Source organism: Typopeltis vanoorti, chromosome 2, assembly GCF_054136105.1.
Source record: "Typopeltis vanoorti isolate ZY-2024b chromosome 2, IOZ_Tvanoo_1.0, whole genome shotgun sequence".
NCBI classification, from domain to species: domain Eukaryota; kingdom Metazoa; phylum Arthropoda; class Arachnida; order Uropygi; family Thelyphonidae; genus Typopeltis; species Typopeltis vanoorti.
This window is the reverse complement of record NC_143550.1, coordinates 65,243,609-65,265,904: the sequence shown is the minus strand read 5'-3', so window position 1 is coordinate 65,265,904 and position 22,296 is coordinate 65,243,609. Positions and strand designations below refer to the sequence as shown.

Sequence of the window (22,296 nt, the reverse complement as noted above, 5' to 3'; positions counted from 1 at the left end):
GTATGCAATATACAGGCATATCCCAACTTGCAGCACTTCACACATACAGATATTTTGTGAAGGTAAAGTTACAGAAGTTATGTAACTTGCTTCAGAGTTACTGTTCTTTAGTGCCATGACACTAAACACATAAAAAGGTGTTATTGTCTCGCTGTCGTCAGTGTACCATCAAACATGGCTTGTGTCACATGTTTTTGTGTTATGTTACACTGTGATGCATGAATGTTAAACTGTTTTTAACTTTTGTTCTACTATTTTTGTTGTGATTAAACTTAATATAATGGCAGATAGAAGTGAAAAGAAAAGTTGTAAGGCTATTACAATAGATTCACAGATTAAAATGATTAAACTTAGTGATGTGAGGCTAAAGGCCTATTTCTAGAATTCTCTCCAAAGTGTTCTGTCATTTTGAAGCTGGCATGACTCTTTTGGAAAAGCATGATCTGAATTTTGAAAGAAATTTGAAAGCAAAACTAACATTGTAAGGGATTATGACTGTTACATGGAAGTTTAAAGAGAAAGAAAAGAAATCTAGCTGGCATACAACCTTAGATAGATACTTTCAAAAAAGACCAGCACTCTCAACATCTACTGAAAATCTATCTCTACCATTAACTATCAACCCAATCTTATCCAATGTAGAAGATACATACAGATATGACAGTGCTATGTCCAGCCAACAACAGATGGCATTACAACACACAAACTCATTCAGTAAACCGGTATTCATACTGTTAGGTTTTTTTATTTCAGTCAGTCATAACTGCACTCTCTTCAAACTGTAACAAATAACTTACAGACGTTTTCGAGTTATGAATCCCTCTGGAACTGAAGGTGGCTTAACCCTGGGGTATGACTGTATATATTTTATGCTTGAAATATATAGCATAAAAGAATGCTTATTCTACAGTCATACTTTGGAGATCTCAAATCACTTATGAATATATCCATAAGGTGATTTGAGATCATCAAATTTTAACATTTTTCAAATATTGTATATATGGTATATCAAGAAATCATAGCATTTATTAACTAAAATGAAAAATAATAATTATATATATACAGTGGTACCTCGCTAATCTGAAATAATGAAAACCGTGCTCATTTGGATTAGCGAATTTTCCCGAGAAGATACAATAACAACTAGCATTTAAGACCAAAATAATCAGATTCTAATGGTACATCAATTTAATTCTGTAAATAAATGAAGTAACTGATAGAAAAAAAAAGCTACTTACTGTACTCTAATGTAAAACTTAAAAAATAATACAGTACACAAGTTTATTTTAGTAAAAAATTTAGTTTGTATGTACCTGTATTGTTGAGGATTCTGATTTAATAAAATTGCATAGTTCAGTAACTTAATTTGCATAAAAAATATCACTTTCTTGTACACAACACAAAAAAAAAAAAAGTTTCACAAAATAACACAAAAAAAGTTTTTATTTCCTTGTAAAAAGTTTAGCTTCTTGGAAGCTAAACTTTTTTTGAATGCTTCTTCTCGGAGCTGCATTAGCAACAAAATGTTGTGGAATGGCACATTCTATATGCAAATTAAAACTGTCAACTGCCTCGTCACGTTTTACTTTTTTTTCTTCGAGTTCTTTATCGTCATCATCGTCTTCTAATTCATTATATAGCGTCATATTTATAATTTCAGCATCCAGTTTGATTTCGAATTCACTTTTAGTTCTAACTGTAATCCATTCCGTAACATCTGTTTGTGAAATTTCAACATTTGGATTTATATTTTAACCAAATTATGCACATTTTGAATTTCCTCTTTTTGTGTATCACTGTAGTTATACTGTACTGTAATAATAATAAAATAAATAATAATAGTTAAAATAATAATTATTAAATAAAAATAATAGTACACAAAATAATACGTAATAAATAAAACTTTTTTTTCTTTCAAACCGCAGTTCGGATTACTGGAGGGTTCGGACTAAAGAGATTCAGATTAGCGAGATACCACTGTGTGTGTGTGTGTGTATATATATAGGACATAAAAATGATCAATGGATTCATAAGCTACAGGTAACACTGTATAGATTTTAAAGGCACACAAATTCATGTTAGTGAAAAAATGTAGTATTTTAGAGAGATTGGGGGAAATTATGAGTAAAATAATGAAAATATTTTTTTACTTTGTTTCCCTTCCATGAAAGAATGGGTTTCTCAGTTTGAGAAATGTCATCCTGTATTGAAAAAAGCACTAATTTATGCACATCAATATGATGTCATTGCAGTTCTGTGCACACCAGTTTGCCAGTGCAAAAAAACTTCCAAGAGCTATATGCACACACGATTTGGAGTTTGGAACTTCATCATTATTTATATTTAATACATTAATTTTTGTTATTATGATTTCATATAACAATTAAATGTTAAAGCAATCTGTTTTTACTCAGTGTACATTTGAACACTGTCTTTTATGCTTCAGGCATAAAGCAGTAACTATAGGAATTAGTGCTTTACATATAACTCCTATATCTATGATGTATTCCATGAAATGGAACAAATGCAAACTTCATTGGCCTCAGAAATAAATTTTGGGAGAAAATCATCAGAGAATAATTTGGCCAGCTGCATACATTTTCAGCAGTTGGCAAGCACATGGTTGAGATGCCCTGTATGGATATTTAGTATTTAATTCTTGGACAGAAAAAAAAAAACATTTAACTGATTTTTTCATAATTGCATTCTTTTTATGAGGTAAATGATTATCTTGTTGAATAGTATCAGTTCATTGATAGTGTCCCTTCTATTTTTATTATTATAGGGGTCTATATAAAAAATATGCCTTTTTGAGATACGATGATGAGAAAGAACAGTTTCTTTGCCACTTACTCTCTTTGAATGCTGTTGACTACTATTGTTTCACCAACACATTCACTTCCACTAGTGAGTAATGTAATAATTTATTACTTGTTAGTTTTGCAAGTAGAATTTCCAAAATTTGCTTTTAATGCTATTAATATTTTATTATGATCCTTATTATCTTGTTACTGCTAAAAAGCATTAAGTCATTTTGTCAGTCGATGAACATCAAGTGCAGTACAGTATAGCAAAGTTAGAAGTAAAAGGAAAATTCAAAGAAGTAACTTCTATAAATTGCAAGTGTTTTAACCACCAAACTAGCTTTGATGTTATACACATTAATAATTATATGGATGCAAAATGTTCATTGAAGTTAATATAACATTTGGATACTAGTGAAATAAGTTGGATGTGAAGATGATATTTTTGATACATTTTATCCATGCGGCCGTTTGGGTGGTTAAAGCACAGGCAACAGGAATGTGGAATGTCCAGAAAGTAAGTTCCGTTTTTAAATGTTTCACTTCAGTGCCGAGATTGCAATGGTGCGCATGCATGCTGAGTTTGTTGATTCCTTAGCAAGGCGTTGGTGCCATTTTCAGACATTCTCGCAGTGTGTACGCTTCTTGTTGTGTGTTTGTAAAATCTAAGAAAATCGAATTGCTTGCCACATGTGAAATTAGGTCAGTTATCCATTTCTTGAATGCGAGGAACGTTAAAGCAGCTGAAATTCATCGGCAAATTATTGAGGTTTATGGAGAACATGCAATGAGTGATTCAGTGGTACAAAGATGGGTAAGACTTTTTAATGAAGGAAGGACAGGTGTGCACGATGATGAATGGAGCAGGTGACCATCTTTAGTGACTAGCGATTTGGTGCGTTCAGTTGAAGAGAAGATTCGACAGTGCATTTCCAGAAGTTTCACGTTCATGTCTTCATGAAATTGTGTCAGAGAAACTGAATTATTGGAAATTGTGTGCATGCTGGGTTGCTAAACTTGCTTACAGAACAACACAAAGTGAATTGGCTGGTCAGTACATTGGAATTCTTAACATGCTACCATGAGGATGGCGATGCTTTCCTGAGCAGACTTGTCACCGGGGACGAGACATGGATGTTGCACGCAACCCCTGAATCCCAACAACAGTCCATGGAGTGGAGCCACACCTAATCACCAGTCAGGACAAAATTGAAGACAATGGTTTCCACTTGGAAAATCATGTGCACTGTGTTTTGGGATAGACAAGGAATTGTGCTGCTAGACTTTTTTGGGTCAAGGCTCCACAATCAACGCGAGTATGTACTGCCAAACCCTTAAGAAATTGCGTCGCTCTATCCGGAATAAACGATGTGGCATGCTTACCAGGGGCGTTGTTTTGATTCATGATAACGACCGCCCACACACACACAGCCAGCGTAACACAACAACTTCTTTCCACCTTCAGCTGGGAACAATTCTATCATCCCCCATATAGTCCTGACCTCTCACCAAGCGACCTTCACCTGTTCAAACATCTGAAATCTTTACTTGGTGGCCAGCGGTTTCAAGACGACAACAAGGTCAAAGAAGCAGTCAATTTGTGTCATGGTCGGCAACCTTCTATGATGAGGATATACAACTCTTGGTGCCCCGTTATGATAAGTGGCTGAACAATGGTGGAAATTACGTAGAAAAGTAGTAAAAGATGTCTACTTTAATTTCCAATGAAGTTTTTTTTGTAAGTATATTTTTGTTTCTCCTACTACAGCCCATCGGAACTTACTTTCTGGACATCCCTCATGGATTCAAAGGTGGCGCTGCAGATGGTTTGATGGGATATTTGTTTCCGGTACCATTGCAAAAGAATGATTCATTAGAAAAATATAACTTAAAAATGCAAAACAATTTTTTTTATCCCTAAACATTACTTCTTATCACAGCATTAAAAGATAAGAGCACAGTAATGTCCTGCCTTATGTTGCTTCACTTCATGATGACCCACTTGCAGTGATTTTCAGTTATCACCAGTGCCCATTTATGCAGTACCACATTTGCTCATTCAATGGTTTTTAGTGACTTGATGCTGCTGTGAATCAGCTGATGTGCAGTTTTGTGGACTCAGTTTATTCGTGGCATCTTTGCTCATTGCATCTTTCTCTCTCTCTAGGTGTTGGTGTTTTATAATGTGAATTATAAACTGTTTATAACTATTACTTTATTTTATAGTTGTTAATAACAGCAGCATGTTAATGTCAGCTCTTTGCTTTATGCGGACGATGTTATACTTCTAAATAAATCTGCTACAAGTCTGCAAGATTCCCTGACTAAATCGAATAACTGTTGTAATAGATATGGTATGAAGGTCAACAATACAAAGACAATGAAAATAGGCAGAATCGTTGAAAATGTCAACTGCTTTGTGAACGGAGAACCTGTGGAACAAGTAAAACATTTAAGCTGCTTAGGCACAATTTTTAGTGAAGATGGTAAATTAAATATGGAAATAGTCAACAGAATCAACAAAGCTGATATGGTAGGAAGTCAACTGAATAAATTCATATGGAATAAGAGAGAAATTCGTCGGAACACTACATTAGCTGCATACAAGACAGTGGTCAAACCAGTTTTAACTTATGGATCTGAGAGCTGGGTCAGAAGTAAAACACTTGACCAAAGACTAGAGACCAGAGATATGAGAGTCCTGAGAAAGATTATAGGCATGAACAGATGGCATCAATGGCAATATCATATTAAAAATGAGGATATTAGGAAAGAACTTGACATTGTCAGCATCCAGGAATGTGTTAGCAGAGCTAATCTCAGGTGATATGGTCACTTAAACAGAATGAGCAAGGAAAAATTAACAAAACAGGTGTTCTTTGGCAGGAAAACAACCAAGAGGAAGACCAAGATATAGGTGGATTGATACAGTACAAAGTGCCTTAGACAATAGAAATACAAGATCTGGAGTCTTGACAAGTAAGAGACTGATTTGGAGGAAAATTGTAGATAGGAAGTTAGTAATGATGTAAATTTTTCATGTAGTACTATCATATTCTGTACACCTCACCTTGAGGGTACATGGCAGGAATTTGATGATGATAATAATAATAACAGCAAATAAAACTTACTGTTAATAGCTGAGATTAAAATTATTAAATTTAGTGCTGATGGGTATCAAACACAGAGATAGGCTGCAGGCCTTGCATTACTGTTGTCACAGTTCTTAGTGAAATGAAAAGAGCAACACGAGTTAATTCTACAGTCGTCTGTAAACATAACAATCTTATTGCTAAAAATGGAAAATATTTTCTGTTTCAGGAAAAATTTTTTGCAGAAATTATTGTAAATTTTTTGTTTGCATAACTGATGTAAATAAATGACTGCCTTAGCACATCCACTCTCCAAGTAACAGGTTTGAAGGTTTGAATTCTGCCATGATCATGGATGTTTATGATTGTCTTTAGATAGGAGATGAATTTCATCACTTGGTCTGTGACCATCACCCTGCTTATTGGAGGTTTGAAAAGTGATTTGAAAAAGTTCTATGTTTGGTCTCTAGAGCAGTGTTTCCAGGCTACATAAAAAATAAATAAAAAGTTTACCAAAAAAATATAACATTAATATTTTATTTTAATTTTTTATGGCTATTTAGTCTGTTTTTCTTTAGGAGTATTCTTTTTATGATGTCATTGGCTTTTTACTCAATTTTTAGGGCATTACTGATGTTTTAAATATATACATACATGAAGAATATAAGGAAGGAATAATTTTGGACATACCTTTGTAGGATGTTCCTGTTTGTCTTCTTATTATTAAGCAGCATCCAGCATATATGGCGATAAAGATTTTGTTGCTGAAGTATGATCAAAAGGGGGAGGCACAGAAGTATGGAGATAGAGAGATGTTAGTAAGACAGAGGTATGTGTTTAAACTCTGGGTTTTAAGGGTGGTCTGTGAATTTTTTGGGAAGGTGAAAGATAGAAATTTTTGGAGAAGGATAGAACATGATGAAACAAGATTAGGGGTGGGAGCCGTTTCAACTGTGTGTCATCTTCAGAGCTCATCGGAAAAGTGGAGGCTGTATAATGTTGGCTTGGTGTTTTTTATCTTGGATGTATTGGTGTTGTTTTCTATTGGTCGGAGTCGTGACCTAATTTTTATGTTTTGGAGCTTCCAACTCTCAGAGATTATATAGGGGTGGTGAATGTTTATTGAATTTTTGTCACATTTTATGGCAATTGTTTCCAATATTCTAAGCAGTGTTTCATTTTCCTGTAAGTCTATTATTATGGCTTTATCAATTTGTGGGGAGTATGCTTTTGTTCAAGAGCATGGGCTGCTATTTCTGTTTTTCCTGTATTTTGTTTTTCTTTTGTTTATTATGTTTCTTATTGCTTAAATGTTCTGGGATTGGTATATTGCAGTCACAGAATTGTTCCTGTATCATAAAGATCTGATCATGGAACCTGTGTAGGTGACGTTACAATCTTGTTGGCAAGGGAAATTTGTATACTACATTGGGTGATGTTCTAGTATTTCTTTCTATGTGTGAGATTTTGTAGGTTTTGGAAGTGTTACCAACTTTATTTCGTGATGAACACTAATTTATAGTCGATTAAAAAATGTATTTGTAGGCTTTGTATATGTTCTGGATATATATGGCAGTTTAATGTTGTTGTTTTTTTACATTTTTACACAAATACATTTTAATGTCAATGGTCTCTGTCAAAGGCGTATTGGTGAGCAGTGCCGTAATGTCAAAGCTGACTAAATTTGTTACAGCTGTTATGCAATTTAGTTAGAGAACCCTTGAGACTTGCACAGGATGTGTTCAGCAGTATGGCATCATCTGCATAAAGCAAAGAGCCAAGTTTGATATCTCTGATTTTATTATCAGGTTTAATGCTGCTTTCTTTCATAACATGCATCCTTGTCTTTCTCTTGATTTTATATCAGACCATCTTGTATTTCTTTCAATTCGAACTGCTGACTTACAACTTAAATATAGACTAAATACTTATTACATGTTACTTATTCTAAATAAGGAGCATGTAGATACAGTTGCAAATATTTAATTAAGATAGGTTTATTACAAATATTTTGATTTTCACATATTTGGGAATCTTTGTCAGTGTAAAAGAGAAATCAAAAAATTAAACAACAATGAAGGTACATGGGGAATGGAATCTCTCCTTATGTGAGGTCATGAGACAGCCAGGTAGATAATTATACTATTAGGATCAGTCGAAGTGTGTCGATATGTGATTATTTAAAAAGAAAAGAAAAAAACTTGTATAAATAAACCATATATTTGAAGAGATGCTCATCTTTATAAGAACTGTGTAGTAATTTGGCATCATTCCAAAGGATCTTATGACTAGTATTAGTAATCGTATGTTCTGATAGACATGATTTGTTGTTTCTTGGAAGAAATGTAGGATTGGTGTTCAGAAAGGCATATAGAAACAGATCAGTCTGTTTGTTTAAAGTAGAATAACTTGCAGTTGTGTGGAGTAGAGATGGAATTTTATCTTTTGGAGATGTATTAGTGAGCTAATTGAATTCTATAAGCATAAAAGTTGTGGAAATATTAAACATCTTTAAGAATGCACGAAATGCATTCTGAAATACCTTTAATGTATGGGATGGCGATTCTGTTTCTAATAGAGGGTGTAATAAATGGCTAATAATCTTTACTGTTTTGGAGTTGCAACCATTGAGAATAGCAGTTTCTTTAACAGTAGAAATTTTTTCATCATCATCATCAAATTCCTAATACACACACACACCCTCAAGGGGTGTGCAGGATATGATTAGTACTACATGAAAAATTTACATCATTACTAACTTCCTGTTTACAACTTTCCTCCAAATCAGTCTGTTAAATGTCAAGACTCCAATATTATCAGGTCTTATATTTCTGTCTTCTAAGGTACTTTTTACTGTATCAATCCACGTATATTTTGGTCTTCCTCTGGGTCTTTTTCCTGCCAACCTGGCAGAAAACACTTATTTTGCTAATCTTTCTTCTCCCATTCTGCTTAAGTGACCATACCACCTGAGATTAGCTCTGCTAATGCATTCCTGGATGTTGGTAATATCAGGTTCTTTCCTAATATTCTCATTTTTAATATGATATTGCCATTGATGGCAGCTGTTCGTGCCCCTAATCTTTCTCAGGACTCTCATATCTGCAGTCTCTAGTCTCTTTGGTCAAGTGTTTTATCTTCTAACCCAGATCTCATATCTGTAAGTTAAAATTGGTTTAAACTCTGTCTTGTATAAAGCTAATTTAGTGTTTTGGCTAATTTCTCTGTTATTCCATATAAATTTATTCAGTTGACTTCCTACCATACCAGCTTTGTTGATTCTGTTATCTATTTCCATATTTAACTTACCATCTTCACTAAAAATCATGTCTAAGTAGCTGACATGTTTTACTTGTTCTATAAGTTCTCCATTCACAATGCAGTTGATATTTTCAGTGTTTCTGCTTATTTTCATTGTCTTTGTCTTTTTATTGCTGACCTTCATACCATATCTATTACTACAGTTATTCAATTCAGTCAGAGAATCTTGCAGACTTGTAGCGGATTTATCTAGAAGTATAACATCATCCACATAAAGTAAAGAGCTGAGATTATCACCTCCAATTTTGATATCAGGTTTAATACCACTTTCCTTTATAATGTGATCCATGTAGATAATGAATGAGAGTGGATAATGTACATCCTTGTCTGACACCAGATTTAACATTAAACCATCTTCCTGTACTTCTTTCAATTCTAATTGCTGACTTACAGCTCAAATAAAGACAAAGTATTGCTTGATATAATGCCCCATTAACACCATATTACTGTAGCATTTGGAATAGCTTCTCTCTTGTCACCTTGTCATATGCCTTTTCCAGATCTACAAAACTTAAATACAGATCTTGTTATATTCCAATGATTTCTCAACCATCTGTCATAAAGTAAAAATCTGAACCTGACAGTATCTATTTCGCCTGAATCCAGCTTGTTCTTCACCAAGATTCTCTTCCACAATCCTTCTCATCTGTTTCTCAAGTATACTTGCATATATCTTACCAGGAACACTCAGTAGAGAAATACCTCTGTAATTCTCACATTCAGTTTTATTTCCCTTTTTATATATGGGTTCTATGAGAGCTCTACTCCAATCATCGGGAATTTGTCCCTCTGCCAAAGCCTTCTGAACTATGCAGTGCAGCCACTGTAAGACTTTTATATACCACCATACTTCAGCATTTCTGGTCGAATATCATCTACTCCTGCTGCCTTTCCACATTTCAAGCCTTTGATAACTTTTTCTACTTTAAGTATGGATATGTATTCCTGACTGTATGCCTGTTCAGTGGTTTTTACCCCTTTGCTATCACTGCTTGTTTCATAGCAATTTTTCGAAGTATTTACTCCATACTTCAAGGTTATCTTTTTCTCCTGTTTGATGTCACCTTTATCATCTCTAATTCCTTTTACAGCATCTTTCTTCCATTTCTGAGCTTCTTTAACAACCTCCAGAATATCTTGCCACCTTCTTGATATTTATTTTCTATGTTCTTGCCAAAGTCCTGCCGTGACTTGTTTATCCAGTTTTACACAGTTTTAGCTTTCTTATCATTTGTCTTTGTATTCTCTAAGAGCGCAAGCTGACTTATATGCCAGGAACTTTTCATCGCATGGAGTTCTGATTTTTCTATCCTTGCACACAACCTCACCACATGCCTCTCTGGCTGAATCAATCAGTGTTTTCTTCAGGGCTTGCCACTGAATCTCCAAGGTTTGGTTCCTGCTCTCAAACTCTTTCATTTTTTCATGAATAATATTTCTGTATTTTAGTCTATAGTTCACATCTGAGAGCTGCTCAACTCAATTTCTCTTTAAAACTTTCTTACATGTTCTTTTCAATATGAAATTCAATTTTATCCTACTCAAGATTATATAGTGATCACTTCCAATTTCAAATCCTCTGTACACTCTGGTGTCCTGCACCAGTGGGAAATCATCACTATCAACAATAACATAGTCAATGAGACTTTTCTTATTCCTTGCCTCTTCTCTCCATGAATTTGTGCACATTTTTATGTTGAAACATTGTGTTAGTAATAACCAGTCCATGTTCTGAGCAGACAACATTATTATTAGCTTTGCTCTTTTCTCCAAATTTTCCCAAACCATTTTTGTATGTCTGACAATCATTTCCTACTATGCTATTTAGATCTCCAACAAGGACCAACTTTTCCTTTTTTTTATTGTGTCAGTTGCTTTCTCTAAAGCCTCAAAAAATTCCTCCACTTCTACCTTAAAACCTGTGGGACCATAGGCACAAATAAGTCTCATTGTTCAGTTCCCCATTCTCATATTTTCCCACATCACTCTACTTGAGACTGCCTGCCATTCAAGAAGATTAGCCTTGTATTTTATGTTGAATACTATGGCTATTCCTTCTTTTCCTTGATTGTCATTGCCTGAATATAACATTTTGTATTTATTGCTCAGAAAGATCTCACCACTTTTTGTCTTTTTTGTTTCAGTCACCCCCTACTATGTCAATCTGGTACTTATCCAATTCCTCAGCTAGCTCCATTTCTTTGCCATTCAGGCTTCTTATGTTGATAGTACTGATCTTGAACTCTGGTGATGTTGAGTTGGGGTAAGTTTTAGGATTTGTTCCAGTAGCTGACTTTTCGCTTGTTTAACTGGGCAATGTCCCAGCCGGCATGAAATTCTGTCATGTTGTACCATCATTGAAATTTTGGTTTAAGCCAATAAGAATACAATTTGGTCGGCTAAATCCCAAATTGCCAGCCCATCCTCGTCCGTTCAGTATCCAGGTAGATACCTAACAGAGTGCACCACGAGAAGGTGAAGATTGGACATTAGGTCAGAAGCCCTTGTCCATTCTCCGCATTCCTTTGAAGGCTATGTAACTGAGAGGTCTCCTCTCAGTTACATAGTTTTGACCCCTAAGCACCTTTCTTTTTGAAGTAAATTGGACAAAGGACAGATAACATAAGCCCTGCAAAGATGGCATTTAATAATGCCATATTTTTGAGAGGTGAACTGAAGTGTGATCGATTATCAACCCAAAAAGGAAGATTTGCAAAAAAAACAGATTATAAGAAGCCATCTAAATCTCTTTTTATAAGAACATCAAGAAAGATATGATTCCATGTGATTCAAGTTCCATTGTGAAATTTTGTGATGAAGGTAATTAATAATATTTTGTAGGAAGATATCTAGTTGAATTATTCCCAGCAAAGACATCATCTACATAGTAGATAATTAGAATGGTGTGAGATTCATTATTTTGTTCATTGCTGAGTTTGTGCTTGACACCTTAAAAAAAGGTAGGGAGGAGAGAGTTTCAATCAAACAGCAAGATATGAGCCAGTGTTTGTATCATGTGTGTTTGTCCACTGAATTATTTTTTCTTCATTAATATAGTTTTCTTAAAAACAGCACTACTGCCTTAAAAAATAAGAAAGAGGATTGCATGTATCATTCCCAATGGGAAAATACATATGACTATTTTCTGATATATATACCAGTTAAGAACAACTCCCACACTTCCATCAGTGGCAGCAATGTCAATTCTGTCACTTTTGATCAACAGCAGATCTCTTAGTCAAGATTGTTCATGGAAAGAAGTGGAGAAAGTCCTGTGATTTCTCTTGATATTTCCAAGACATTTTATCACGGCCCAACTACCATCTTATGGGAGATACCTGTATAGTATAATAACAATGATTACATGACCTTTTGCTCTTCAGTTGCAAAGATGCTATTTGGAATATGAGGAATCTTTATACATGCAGGGTTTTCAGTTGTAGGGGAGTTAGCCAATCTCATGTGGATAAGAAAGAGGTTCCTTACAAAGATGAACAAGATAGGAAAATTAGCTTTTCGGAGGATAAGAAAGAGCGACCCATCAGCTAGAGTAAGCTTTAACTGGGGCTCACTCAATATACAAGATATTAAGAACATCACCTCAGAACAATTTAGTGAAATCCCAATCCTAAATGATAGAGAAAGAGACATCCTATATGACAGCCTGATTTGTATAGCAGAGACCGATATATTCCAAATTTCATAAAACCAACCATGGATTTAAACTTTAAAATAGCCACATTAAATATAAACGAGTTACGCAACCCCCTTGCACAAAGTGCTGTCTGGAGTTATAAAGCAGATAGAAAATTTGCCAGAGATTATATGCAATTATCATATGTCCAGGCCTCATAGCCTACCTTTGTAAAATTGGGTTGCCAATTTCCCCAGCAGAGTTGGAGTATCCTAGGACCGTGCACTTTGGTCTACACTCTTTCTCCTAAACTTACTGACCCAGAATTTTACCATAGGTTTGTTGATAACAGTTTACTCTATTTTTCCATCATATGACAAATATTGTTGAAAATCTTGATGCTTACAAAATTATGGCTCAAATATTGATCCTCCATGCCATTCTCTCATGGATGAAGACAACTTCTTTGTGAATTTCATTGCTTCAAAAACATGCTTCTGTTTTATTTCTTGAAAGAAAGATATCACTATTTTTCTTTACCTTTCATAATACATATCTGCAAGAATGGTGAGATTCACACCTCTTTCCTCTCTTCTAGGAATATCTTAGCCTTTGAAAGACCTTAATGTCTTTATGCGAACATTATTATTATTATTCGACACCTCCAGGGGAGTCCAAAGACTCATCGAGGGAGGGTACCTACTCTACAACTCTGTCTCCACCAACGCCATCTACTGCCTACCACCGCCACTAGTATTTCCACACACAATCACAAACATCCATGCCCACAGTGGGATTCGAGCCTGCAGGCTTTTGGCTGGAGAGCGGATATGCTAACCACTCGGCCAACCAGGCTGGCATTATATCTCTAACATTCCCAGCCTTAAAATACTATTCCCGAATTTAGGAGGGTGCACAAAAGCCTTGCTTAAATGCTTGATGCAGTCTTTCTGGTCAGCATCCATATACCATTTCAGAAATTTTTTAGTCTATCATATCACCCCTCTTTCTCTTGTTTGCTGGTGTCTGTGGTTCGTGCATTCTCAGTCTGTCCTCATAATCTACATTCTACCTAATATCATCTTTAATGCTATCCTTTGCATCCTTTCCACTATATTTGCATCACCTTGGATCTGTGCACAATAGTCCAGGTGAATTATTAGGCCTTGTAAAGAGGCGAGACAACTTTCTTATATTTATTCCTTCCTTACATGTCAATGTACATTTCACATTGCAGTTATCATCTGAGTTGTATTTGTAGTCTTTGCTGTGAATTTCAACTTCCTATCCTTCTTACTCAGATGCCAATAGCACTGGCCTGATGCCTATAATCAGGCTAGCATAATCTATCAATATAATATACTATTGGATATCTCATCGCTCCAAAGGGCGTAACTTTTCTAACTTTTCATTTACTAACTTTGAACGATAACCATTTTTACATACCCACAATTATAGCCTTTTCAAGTCATTCTGCATAGATTTGCATCATCAGCCAAAACTTCATTCATTACTTAGCAAACATAAGCAGAAACATCTTCCTACTCAGTTTCCAGGAGTGTACAAGATTTTGTGTGATTGTGGAAAGCCATACTATGGGCAGACTGCCAAATCCATCCTTCTACGTTTGGATGAACACTGTAGAGATATCTCCTATAACTGGACTAGAGCTAGCGCTCTCGCTAGCCACGTTCTCTTTTCAGCTAACTCAGACGAAGGCCGCCAACACATTGTAAACTGGACTCAAACTTCTAACATCCATGTGTGCTATGCTACGATGAACTCGAAAGAAAGATTGTCGAATCCAGGGAAATTTCTCTGGATTCCTCTCATATCAACAACAGCTTGAGTTGCAATCTCTCTGATGCACACGTTGCTTCTGTTCAGTACTGGCGCACGCGTGATAGCGCGTAGTATACGTTTGTTTGGAACTCATACTCGCATTTGTTTTTCAAACACGCTACTGTCTTTTTATACTTGTTCTGTTATTACAATTTTAAGTCTCTGTAATTTTTTATATATTTCTTTGATTGTGATACCTGAGGATGTTGATCTATTCAACGAAACTAGTAAACTAGTAGTATCTTTTTAAATATATCTTGTCATCTTTTTATCTCTCGGTAACAGTCATTAAAACTTTTTCATAATATTCCAACCGAATAAAAAATGAATTCGCATATATATATATATATATATATATATGTATATATTTTTCAGTTCATTTGAAGGTAACTTAAGTTTGTTAATTTCTTTCCCTGATTATAGTGAATATCTCTTGATTTACTACAGAATATGATATCTCATTGGACTCGTACTATCTATAAATCCTTATCCATAATAGATGTTGTGTTCCCAAACAAGCAAGTCCAATTTTTGAAGATTAATTCAATTGAAAATGTACCTATTTTCATACACATTAAGTCATAAAAGTAGTAAATAAAATATTCAGTAAATATAAAACAAATAACTCTTAAAGTAGTCCTTTATTTTCAAGATTAGTATATCATGCAGCTCTCCCAAAAATATTCACTGAAAATCTGTGATATTATACAGCCCTTCTTATTCGCTCTCCAAACAACAGACAGTTTTGCCTCCGCATATCCCTTCTGTGACCTCAGGTTTTCTGAGTGACACATCATGAAATGTCTTATTTTGTAATCCCCCCCTGCTCCAGAAACCTCCCGAAAGCAATAGGCAGAGGTCTTTGGCACCTTTAAACTTAGATACTGTCTTCTCTTTGTTGGACATGTCAGTGCAGCTTAGCATTTAGGTCGTTTAGGTTAAACACCTACTTTGGTATGTAACCACCTATATTCTTTGCGTTGAATAGATCATGAAATTCTTCAGTAGCAACAGGACCTGCAGTTGCAGCCCTACCACTCATATTGAGATTGCGGAACACATCGTGATTCATATAGCTATTGAACCATTCACGACTTGCAGCAAATTGTGTCAATTGCTTTTCATCGTTCATCAGATCTTCATATTTGTTGATAAATACAATACTACATAAACAATAAGGCACTACGGACATAAAATGGATATTAAGTGCAGTGGATGGAGGTAGGAAACAAGGTGCATGCACAGAAGTTTCCTCAACCTTGAGTAAGAAGCAGCAAACCCCATATATGCAAAAATGGATAACAAAAATGCGTATAATGAGAGTTACCTGTACATTATTCTCATTTTGATGATCCAGCTACCATTTTTTACTGGTGTAGTTTATATGATTAATAGATTGTTGTATATGTCTGCCTATAAATTTGATTGCAGTTTTTATTTAGTGTATTTCTTATATATAATAGTTTGATGTAGTGAAAATTTTATTTCCCATAGTAATGCCATATCATGTAGTAATATTTCCTAGTCGAAAAATGAGTGCTTCAACAACATCAGCAAATTCATGGATTAGTGTGGCTGGTACTCTTGGAGAAACTGGAATAATAAGATTACCTAAGCAAGCCCTGGAAATTGTCTTCCATGTAAGTATCCAAAGTTTTTATCCAGAACTTGTTAAGGTTAATATTAAGTTTCAGAATAGTAGTATTTTGTCCCAGTGTTAAAATTTGATATTGAACATTCTCTCTCTTTCCCTCACCCACTCATTTTGTAGGTGAAGTGAAGTAGTAATGAAAGTGCAAAATGATCCAGCAAAATCAAGAGTAAATAAGATACTAAATTCATGGAATATCTGCATGCTCACATACAGAAACTTCCTCTGATTAAAGATGCTATTTTAGAAATTATGCACAGACATTTCAATCTTTGATGAGTAAAATATTCTTCATGATTATTGAATATTTGCATCTTGCATGCATTTATTATGCTGGATTTTTGAGGAAAGCACAGAATTTAAAAAAATAATAAAGATTATGATTGTATTCTTTTATCATTGATGTTAATATTTCCAGTTTTATTATTAATAGTATCAGATATCATCATACATTTTGCAAGCCTAAATTATACTTGATAAGAAATTATATTTTTGTTTAATCCTTCATCCAAGTGTAGACAAAGATTGTGCTTGAAGTATCTTCATCACCAGACTGCTTATATAGAGAAACTAATGACTTCATGTCAATTGCCTTAGCATCATATAATGTAAAGCATACTTCCTTTCAGATGCACTTGATGCAATGCATTATGGAGGGCCACTACCCAGGAAGATACCTTGTTATATTCCTGGTCTGTCTCCCACTGATGAGACCATAATGAAGGTCAAAACTGATCTGGGTAGTGACATTCTCGTAATTCATAGCATTATGTACATCTGAAAGAAAGTGTGCTTTGCACAATGAGATACTAATACAATTGATGTGAAGTCTTTAACCTCTACATACAAATAGCCTAGTCATGAAGTAATAATATTTTTAAAATAACAGTTTCAGTTGAAGCTGCATGAGTAGGAGGAAATCTTGTTAAAGTTCCAGGGAAACAGATATGGTTATGTCATTAAAAAAATAAAAATTATAAACAATTAATTGCAGTTATTTCCCAAAACTGAGAGAATAGACATACAGTCTGTTAGATTAAGATTAGGACAGTGGTATAGGGCTTCACACAATTCAAGAAATAGATGATAACATTTAAACTTATTGTAGTGCATCATTTTTGTTTGATACCAGTGAACTCTTGTGTCTAGTGTCGATTGCATGAAGAAGCAAGACCTGAACCTTCTGATTTCAGAAATATATAATCTTGATGTTCTTGGATTCTGATTCTCAGCAGAATGGCCAGTTTGTCCAAAGTAACAACGTTGACAGGGTATTTGATAAATGTTCTTCTGTCCAGGCAAGGACAAATGTGATAGTGTGAAAGAAGCTAACTTTTGGGATGTTGCACCACAATAGGTTTAAATTTGATGGTATATATATTTCTTGAATTGTTTTGAACCCCTATGCCACCATCCTACTCTTAATTGAACAGAATGTATGCCCATCTGTAAGATTTTGGAAGTAATTGCAATTAATTGTTTGTTTATGTATTTATTTTTAAATTATATAACTGGACTCGTTTCCTGTGGAACTTTAATAGTGTTTCCTCCTACTTGAGACACGTGGAAGCATGCACATGCTGTATGACCCATTTTTCTGTTCATATTTCAAATGTTGTAGCCAATTCTTCTACTTTCTCCCTGAATGATGCTCACACTACATTAAACAAAATATATAAGCATATTTAAATAAATTCTAGTTTCCTTTTAATTTGTGAAATCGTTATTTAAAAAATAGTATTATATACCACACATTTTTCATTACATGACTGCGTAAAGATACTTGACATGCAAACTTTGTTTGATTGCACTTGGATAAAGAGTTAAACAATTATTTTTGTCAAGTATAATTTACTTTGTAGCCAAATGAAAAAGCTTTCTACAGCAAGCGTAGTGGAATTATGTGCTTTCAAAACATAACTGTTTTAAATGAAACTTTTTAAGGAACCATGCATATAGAACATTTATAAGTAAATAACTACTGGCAAAAAAATTTAAAAAAATAGATTTATTGCATCACATATTTCATCTTTGTTACAAGGACATTATCAGGAGAAATAAAAAAAGAAACAGTAAAATAACATTCAATCTGCAATATGGCATCTAGCATTTGCAACTTGAACCTCAGTCACAGCTGTGTGAACAAAAAAACGCACTGAGTTCGAAGGAAACAATGTACAGTCAGTTAAATACGTAGGTTACATGTGTGATTTAATGGGTGTAAAAAATAATTGACCATGATTACTTTCCACCACTTGGATGTAGGCATACAAGCAGAGCAGTCGGGTTTTGGACAGTTTCATACAATTGCATGTTTCCGGAAAGAGATAGTTGAATTTAAATGTACTTCATTGGAGTAAACAAGTCTGATTCTTGCAAACTCTATGGGTAGTTTCAGTATCTTGCTTCTCATGCTACTGAAACTACCCAATTTACAACCTTTCTCCAACCAATGTCTCACAGACTGACACTTCCTGCATTGTGTCACCTCTACAGTTATTTCCATGGACACAGTTTAGCAAACTGACATCCATCATAACTCCCATTTCTGCTAAATGTATTGTGGCATGAAACAGCCGAATTGTTTACTCGCTGAGCTTGTTACTCCCATTTGTCTTTCATTCCATCTACCTCAGTTTTGTGGAAAAACCTTTCCTTTGAAGTATTCCCCAAAGTCTGCAACCTCCAGCACTCTTCAAAAAAGAATATTAGCTGATTTCTTTTCTCCTGATTCCTGCTCACACATGGCATTGATTTACTATAGGATGTGTAGTGCGTGTGTGTGTGTGTGTTATATAAAAATTGTATATTACCATATTATTAAAATTCTCTGGATGAGAGATAGTTGTAGCCAGGGCAGGCGGAAGCGGGCATGCGGGAGCCGCCGCCAGGGAGCGGTTCATAAGTTAATTTTTAAGAAACAAAATTTTTATCATAAAAACAAAAAATTCTTAGAATGATCAATATCAAAATAAATAAGACCGGATACACTGAATAAAAATTTAAAAAAAATGTATATTGCTGCTTCTTTGATCAGCCGGCTGTATACAATTTGCAGCTAGAGCAGGCTAAATGCTTGCCTGCAGAATGTTGTGTCTACTGCAATCTATCTAAAGTGAAACGATGAACGGTTTTTATGTGCAGAAACAAATTTTCGTACAAAACATTTGTTGCTAGTTAACCAGTCATATGGTACGCATCTCAGTAGGCTACTGATGCAGTGCCAACTATTATTTTGCCTCTGTGTCGTGTTGTGTAATAATTTCTTGTGGGTATAAAATAGAAATGGAATCAAAAATTTAAAAAAAAGTTATTCGGTGCACAAAATCGTACGCGTCATGCTGCGAAAGAAGCAGATATTAAGAAACAAACTGCGGCTCTTAATAAATTTGTTAAAATATTAAAATATTCTGATGCAGATTGTAACCAACTCAATACATCAGAAATCAGAGTTGAAGAACCATGCACATCATCCAGTTTGCATGAAAGTACTATTGCAACTATTGAATATGATTTAAGTGAAAATAGTTAGGATTTAGTCAACTACAACAAGATTTAGTTGTAGTTGACCACAAAACTGACACATTACTAGTCTCTGTAAATTAGAAGATCCAGGTGAATGGGGAAATATTGATGAAAAATTATGAGCTGTTTTAATTGAAATTGGACCTGTTCAAAAGAAAAATATAATATATCCCAGAGATACATATGGTCGTAAATTTGGCGACACGTACTATAATAGAAAAATGGAAAACGGGAGCTCGTGCCAAGAACATGGCTCATTTATTCCGAAACTTGAAATTCTTTTTTTTGCTTTTGTTGCAAACTTCTCACACCTACTAAATCAACTGAATCATCTACTGAGTCTTGTAGAAGGTTATAACGATTGGAGAAATGTAAGTACAACTTTACATAGACATGAGACTAGTTTAACTCACTTGAAAAATTTCTTTAAGTGGAAGGAACTTGATAAAAATTTAAAAAAACAAAACTACTATTGATTTCCAGACTCAAAGCATGTATGAAATGGAAAAGAAACATTGGACGAGTGTTTTAGAACGCTTGATTGAAATTATAAAATTACTTGGTAGTCGAAATTTAGCTTTTCACGGATCATCTGATAAATTATATGAAAGGAGTAACGGCAATTTTTTAAAATTAGTCGAACTGTTTGCGAAGTTTGATCCCGTTATGGAAAATCATGTTGAAAGGGCCCTACAACGAAACAATAGAATACACTATTTGAGTAAAGACAGTCAAAATGAAATATTGGAAACGTTAAGTAACGCAATCAGGGATACAGTTTTAGTATTACTTCGAAAATCTAAACATTATTCCAAAATTTTTGACTGCACACCTGATACAAGTAAAACAGAACAAATGACCATTATTATTCGCTTTGTTTCCTGTGACAATGGAATTGTCAAGATCAGGAAAAACTTTTTAGGTTTTCCAGATATATCAGATTCCACAAGATGTGGTTTATGGGCAACAATAATGGAACAACTGAAAAAATGGAACATTCCCATTGAAGACATGCGAGGTCAAGGGTATGACAATGGAGCAAATATGAAAGGGAAAAAATATGGGCTCCAAAATTTGCTTTTGAACAAAAATCCACGAGCTCTTTACATGCCATGTGCTGCTCATACTCTAAATTTAATCAACGATGCAGCCAAAGTGAATGCAGATACAATTAGTTTCTTTGCAATTATTCAAGGAATATACAATTTCTTTTCATTCTCTTACAAACGTTGGGCAATCGTTTTAAAGTTCATAAAAAGTTTAACATTGAAACAGCCATCAGAAACGTGATGGGAAAGTAAAATTAATGCATACCCACCCTCTACGATATCAGTTAGGAGAAATTTATGATGCACTTTTTGAAATTTTAATAAACTCAGCATGAGGCACAAACATTATGTGCTAAAAATAAAGGACTACAAATTTATTTGCTCTCTTATAACTTGGCATGATTTAACAGAATAAACCCTGTGAGTAAAATGCTTCAAGACAAATAAATATGAACATTACACTTGCTTTAGAATCTATCGAAAACTTAAAAATATTCTTACAAGAGTATCGATCAGATATAAATTTTAAAGAAGTTCTAAAAATGGCAAAAGAACTCAGTGAAGAGGTGGATGGAGAACAAGAATTTAAAACTGGTACAGAAGTTCGACGACGAAAGAAGACACGACAATTTGACTACGAGCATCACGATGTAAGGCCACAATCGCCAGAAGATAAATTTAGAGTGAATATGTTTTATACACTTCTAGACGTTGCAATGTGTTCGTTAATAGAACATTTTCAACAACTAAAAACATATGATAATTTCAATTTCTTGTATAGATTACTACAAATTAATAATGAAGATTTACGAAAAAATTGTGACGATTGAGAGATTCTCTTGAAGGACTGCGACAATAAAGACGTAAATGCAATAGAACTATATGACGAGTTATGTGCTTTCCGGGATATTTTTCGGAAGGATAATTTAAATATTCAAAAGCCCTTTCGATATTCTTAATTTTATTGTGTCCAATAATTTATCTTTCCCTAACTTTTCAATTGTTTTAAGAATACTATTAACCTTATGTGTTAGTGTAGCGAGCGAAGAACGTTCCTTTTCCAAGTTGAAATTGATTAAAACCTACTTAAGAACAAGTATGTCACAAAAAAAAGGCTTGTTAGTTTGGCGTTAATAGCTATTAAAAATGATATATGTGTGGAATTAAACGTTAAGACCATTATTTCTAATTTTGTGAAAATGAAATCAAAAACCTTGAAATTTTAATAAAAAAATTTTCAAGTATATTTATGTAATTTAATTTATTTTCTGTTATTTTGTAAAGATGTCATTTTTTGAATACTTATATGAAATGTTCTAATTATTTCTGAATTCTTTTCTTATTTTCTCATCTATTTTGAGTTTCTTTTATTTTTCTA

The 22,296-nt window shown here is 34.2% G+C and overlaps 1 protein-coding gene across 4 annotated transcripts in view; it reads left to right on the top strand.

Moving 5' to 3' along the window:
- pns (DENN domain containing pinstripe) overlaps positions 1–22,296 on the top strand; it is a 347,031-nt gene that overhangs the window by 251,856 nt on the left and 72,879 nt on the right. For all 4 annotated transcript variants that reach the window (XM_090411700.1, XM_090411683.1, XM_090411692.1 and 1 more), the window contains 2 exons: positions 2,786–2,907; positions 16,188–16,333. In XM_090411700.1, coding sequence (XP_090267826.1) covers positions 2,786–2,907; positions 16,188–16,333 — 268 coding nt within the window. The remainder of the gene's footprint in view (positions 1–2,785; positions 2,908–16,187; positions 16,334–22,296) is intronic.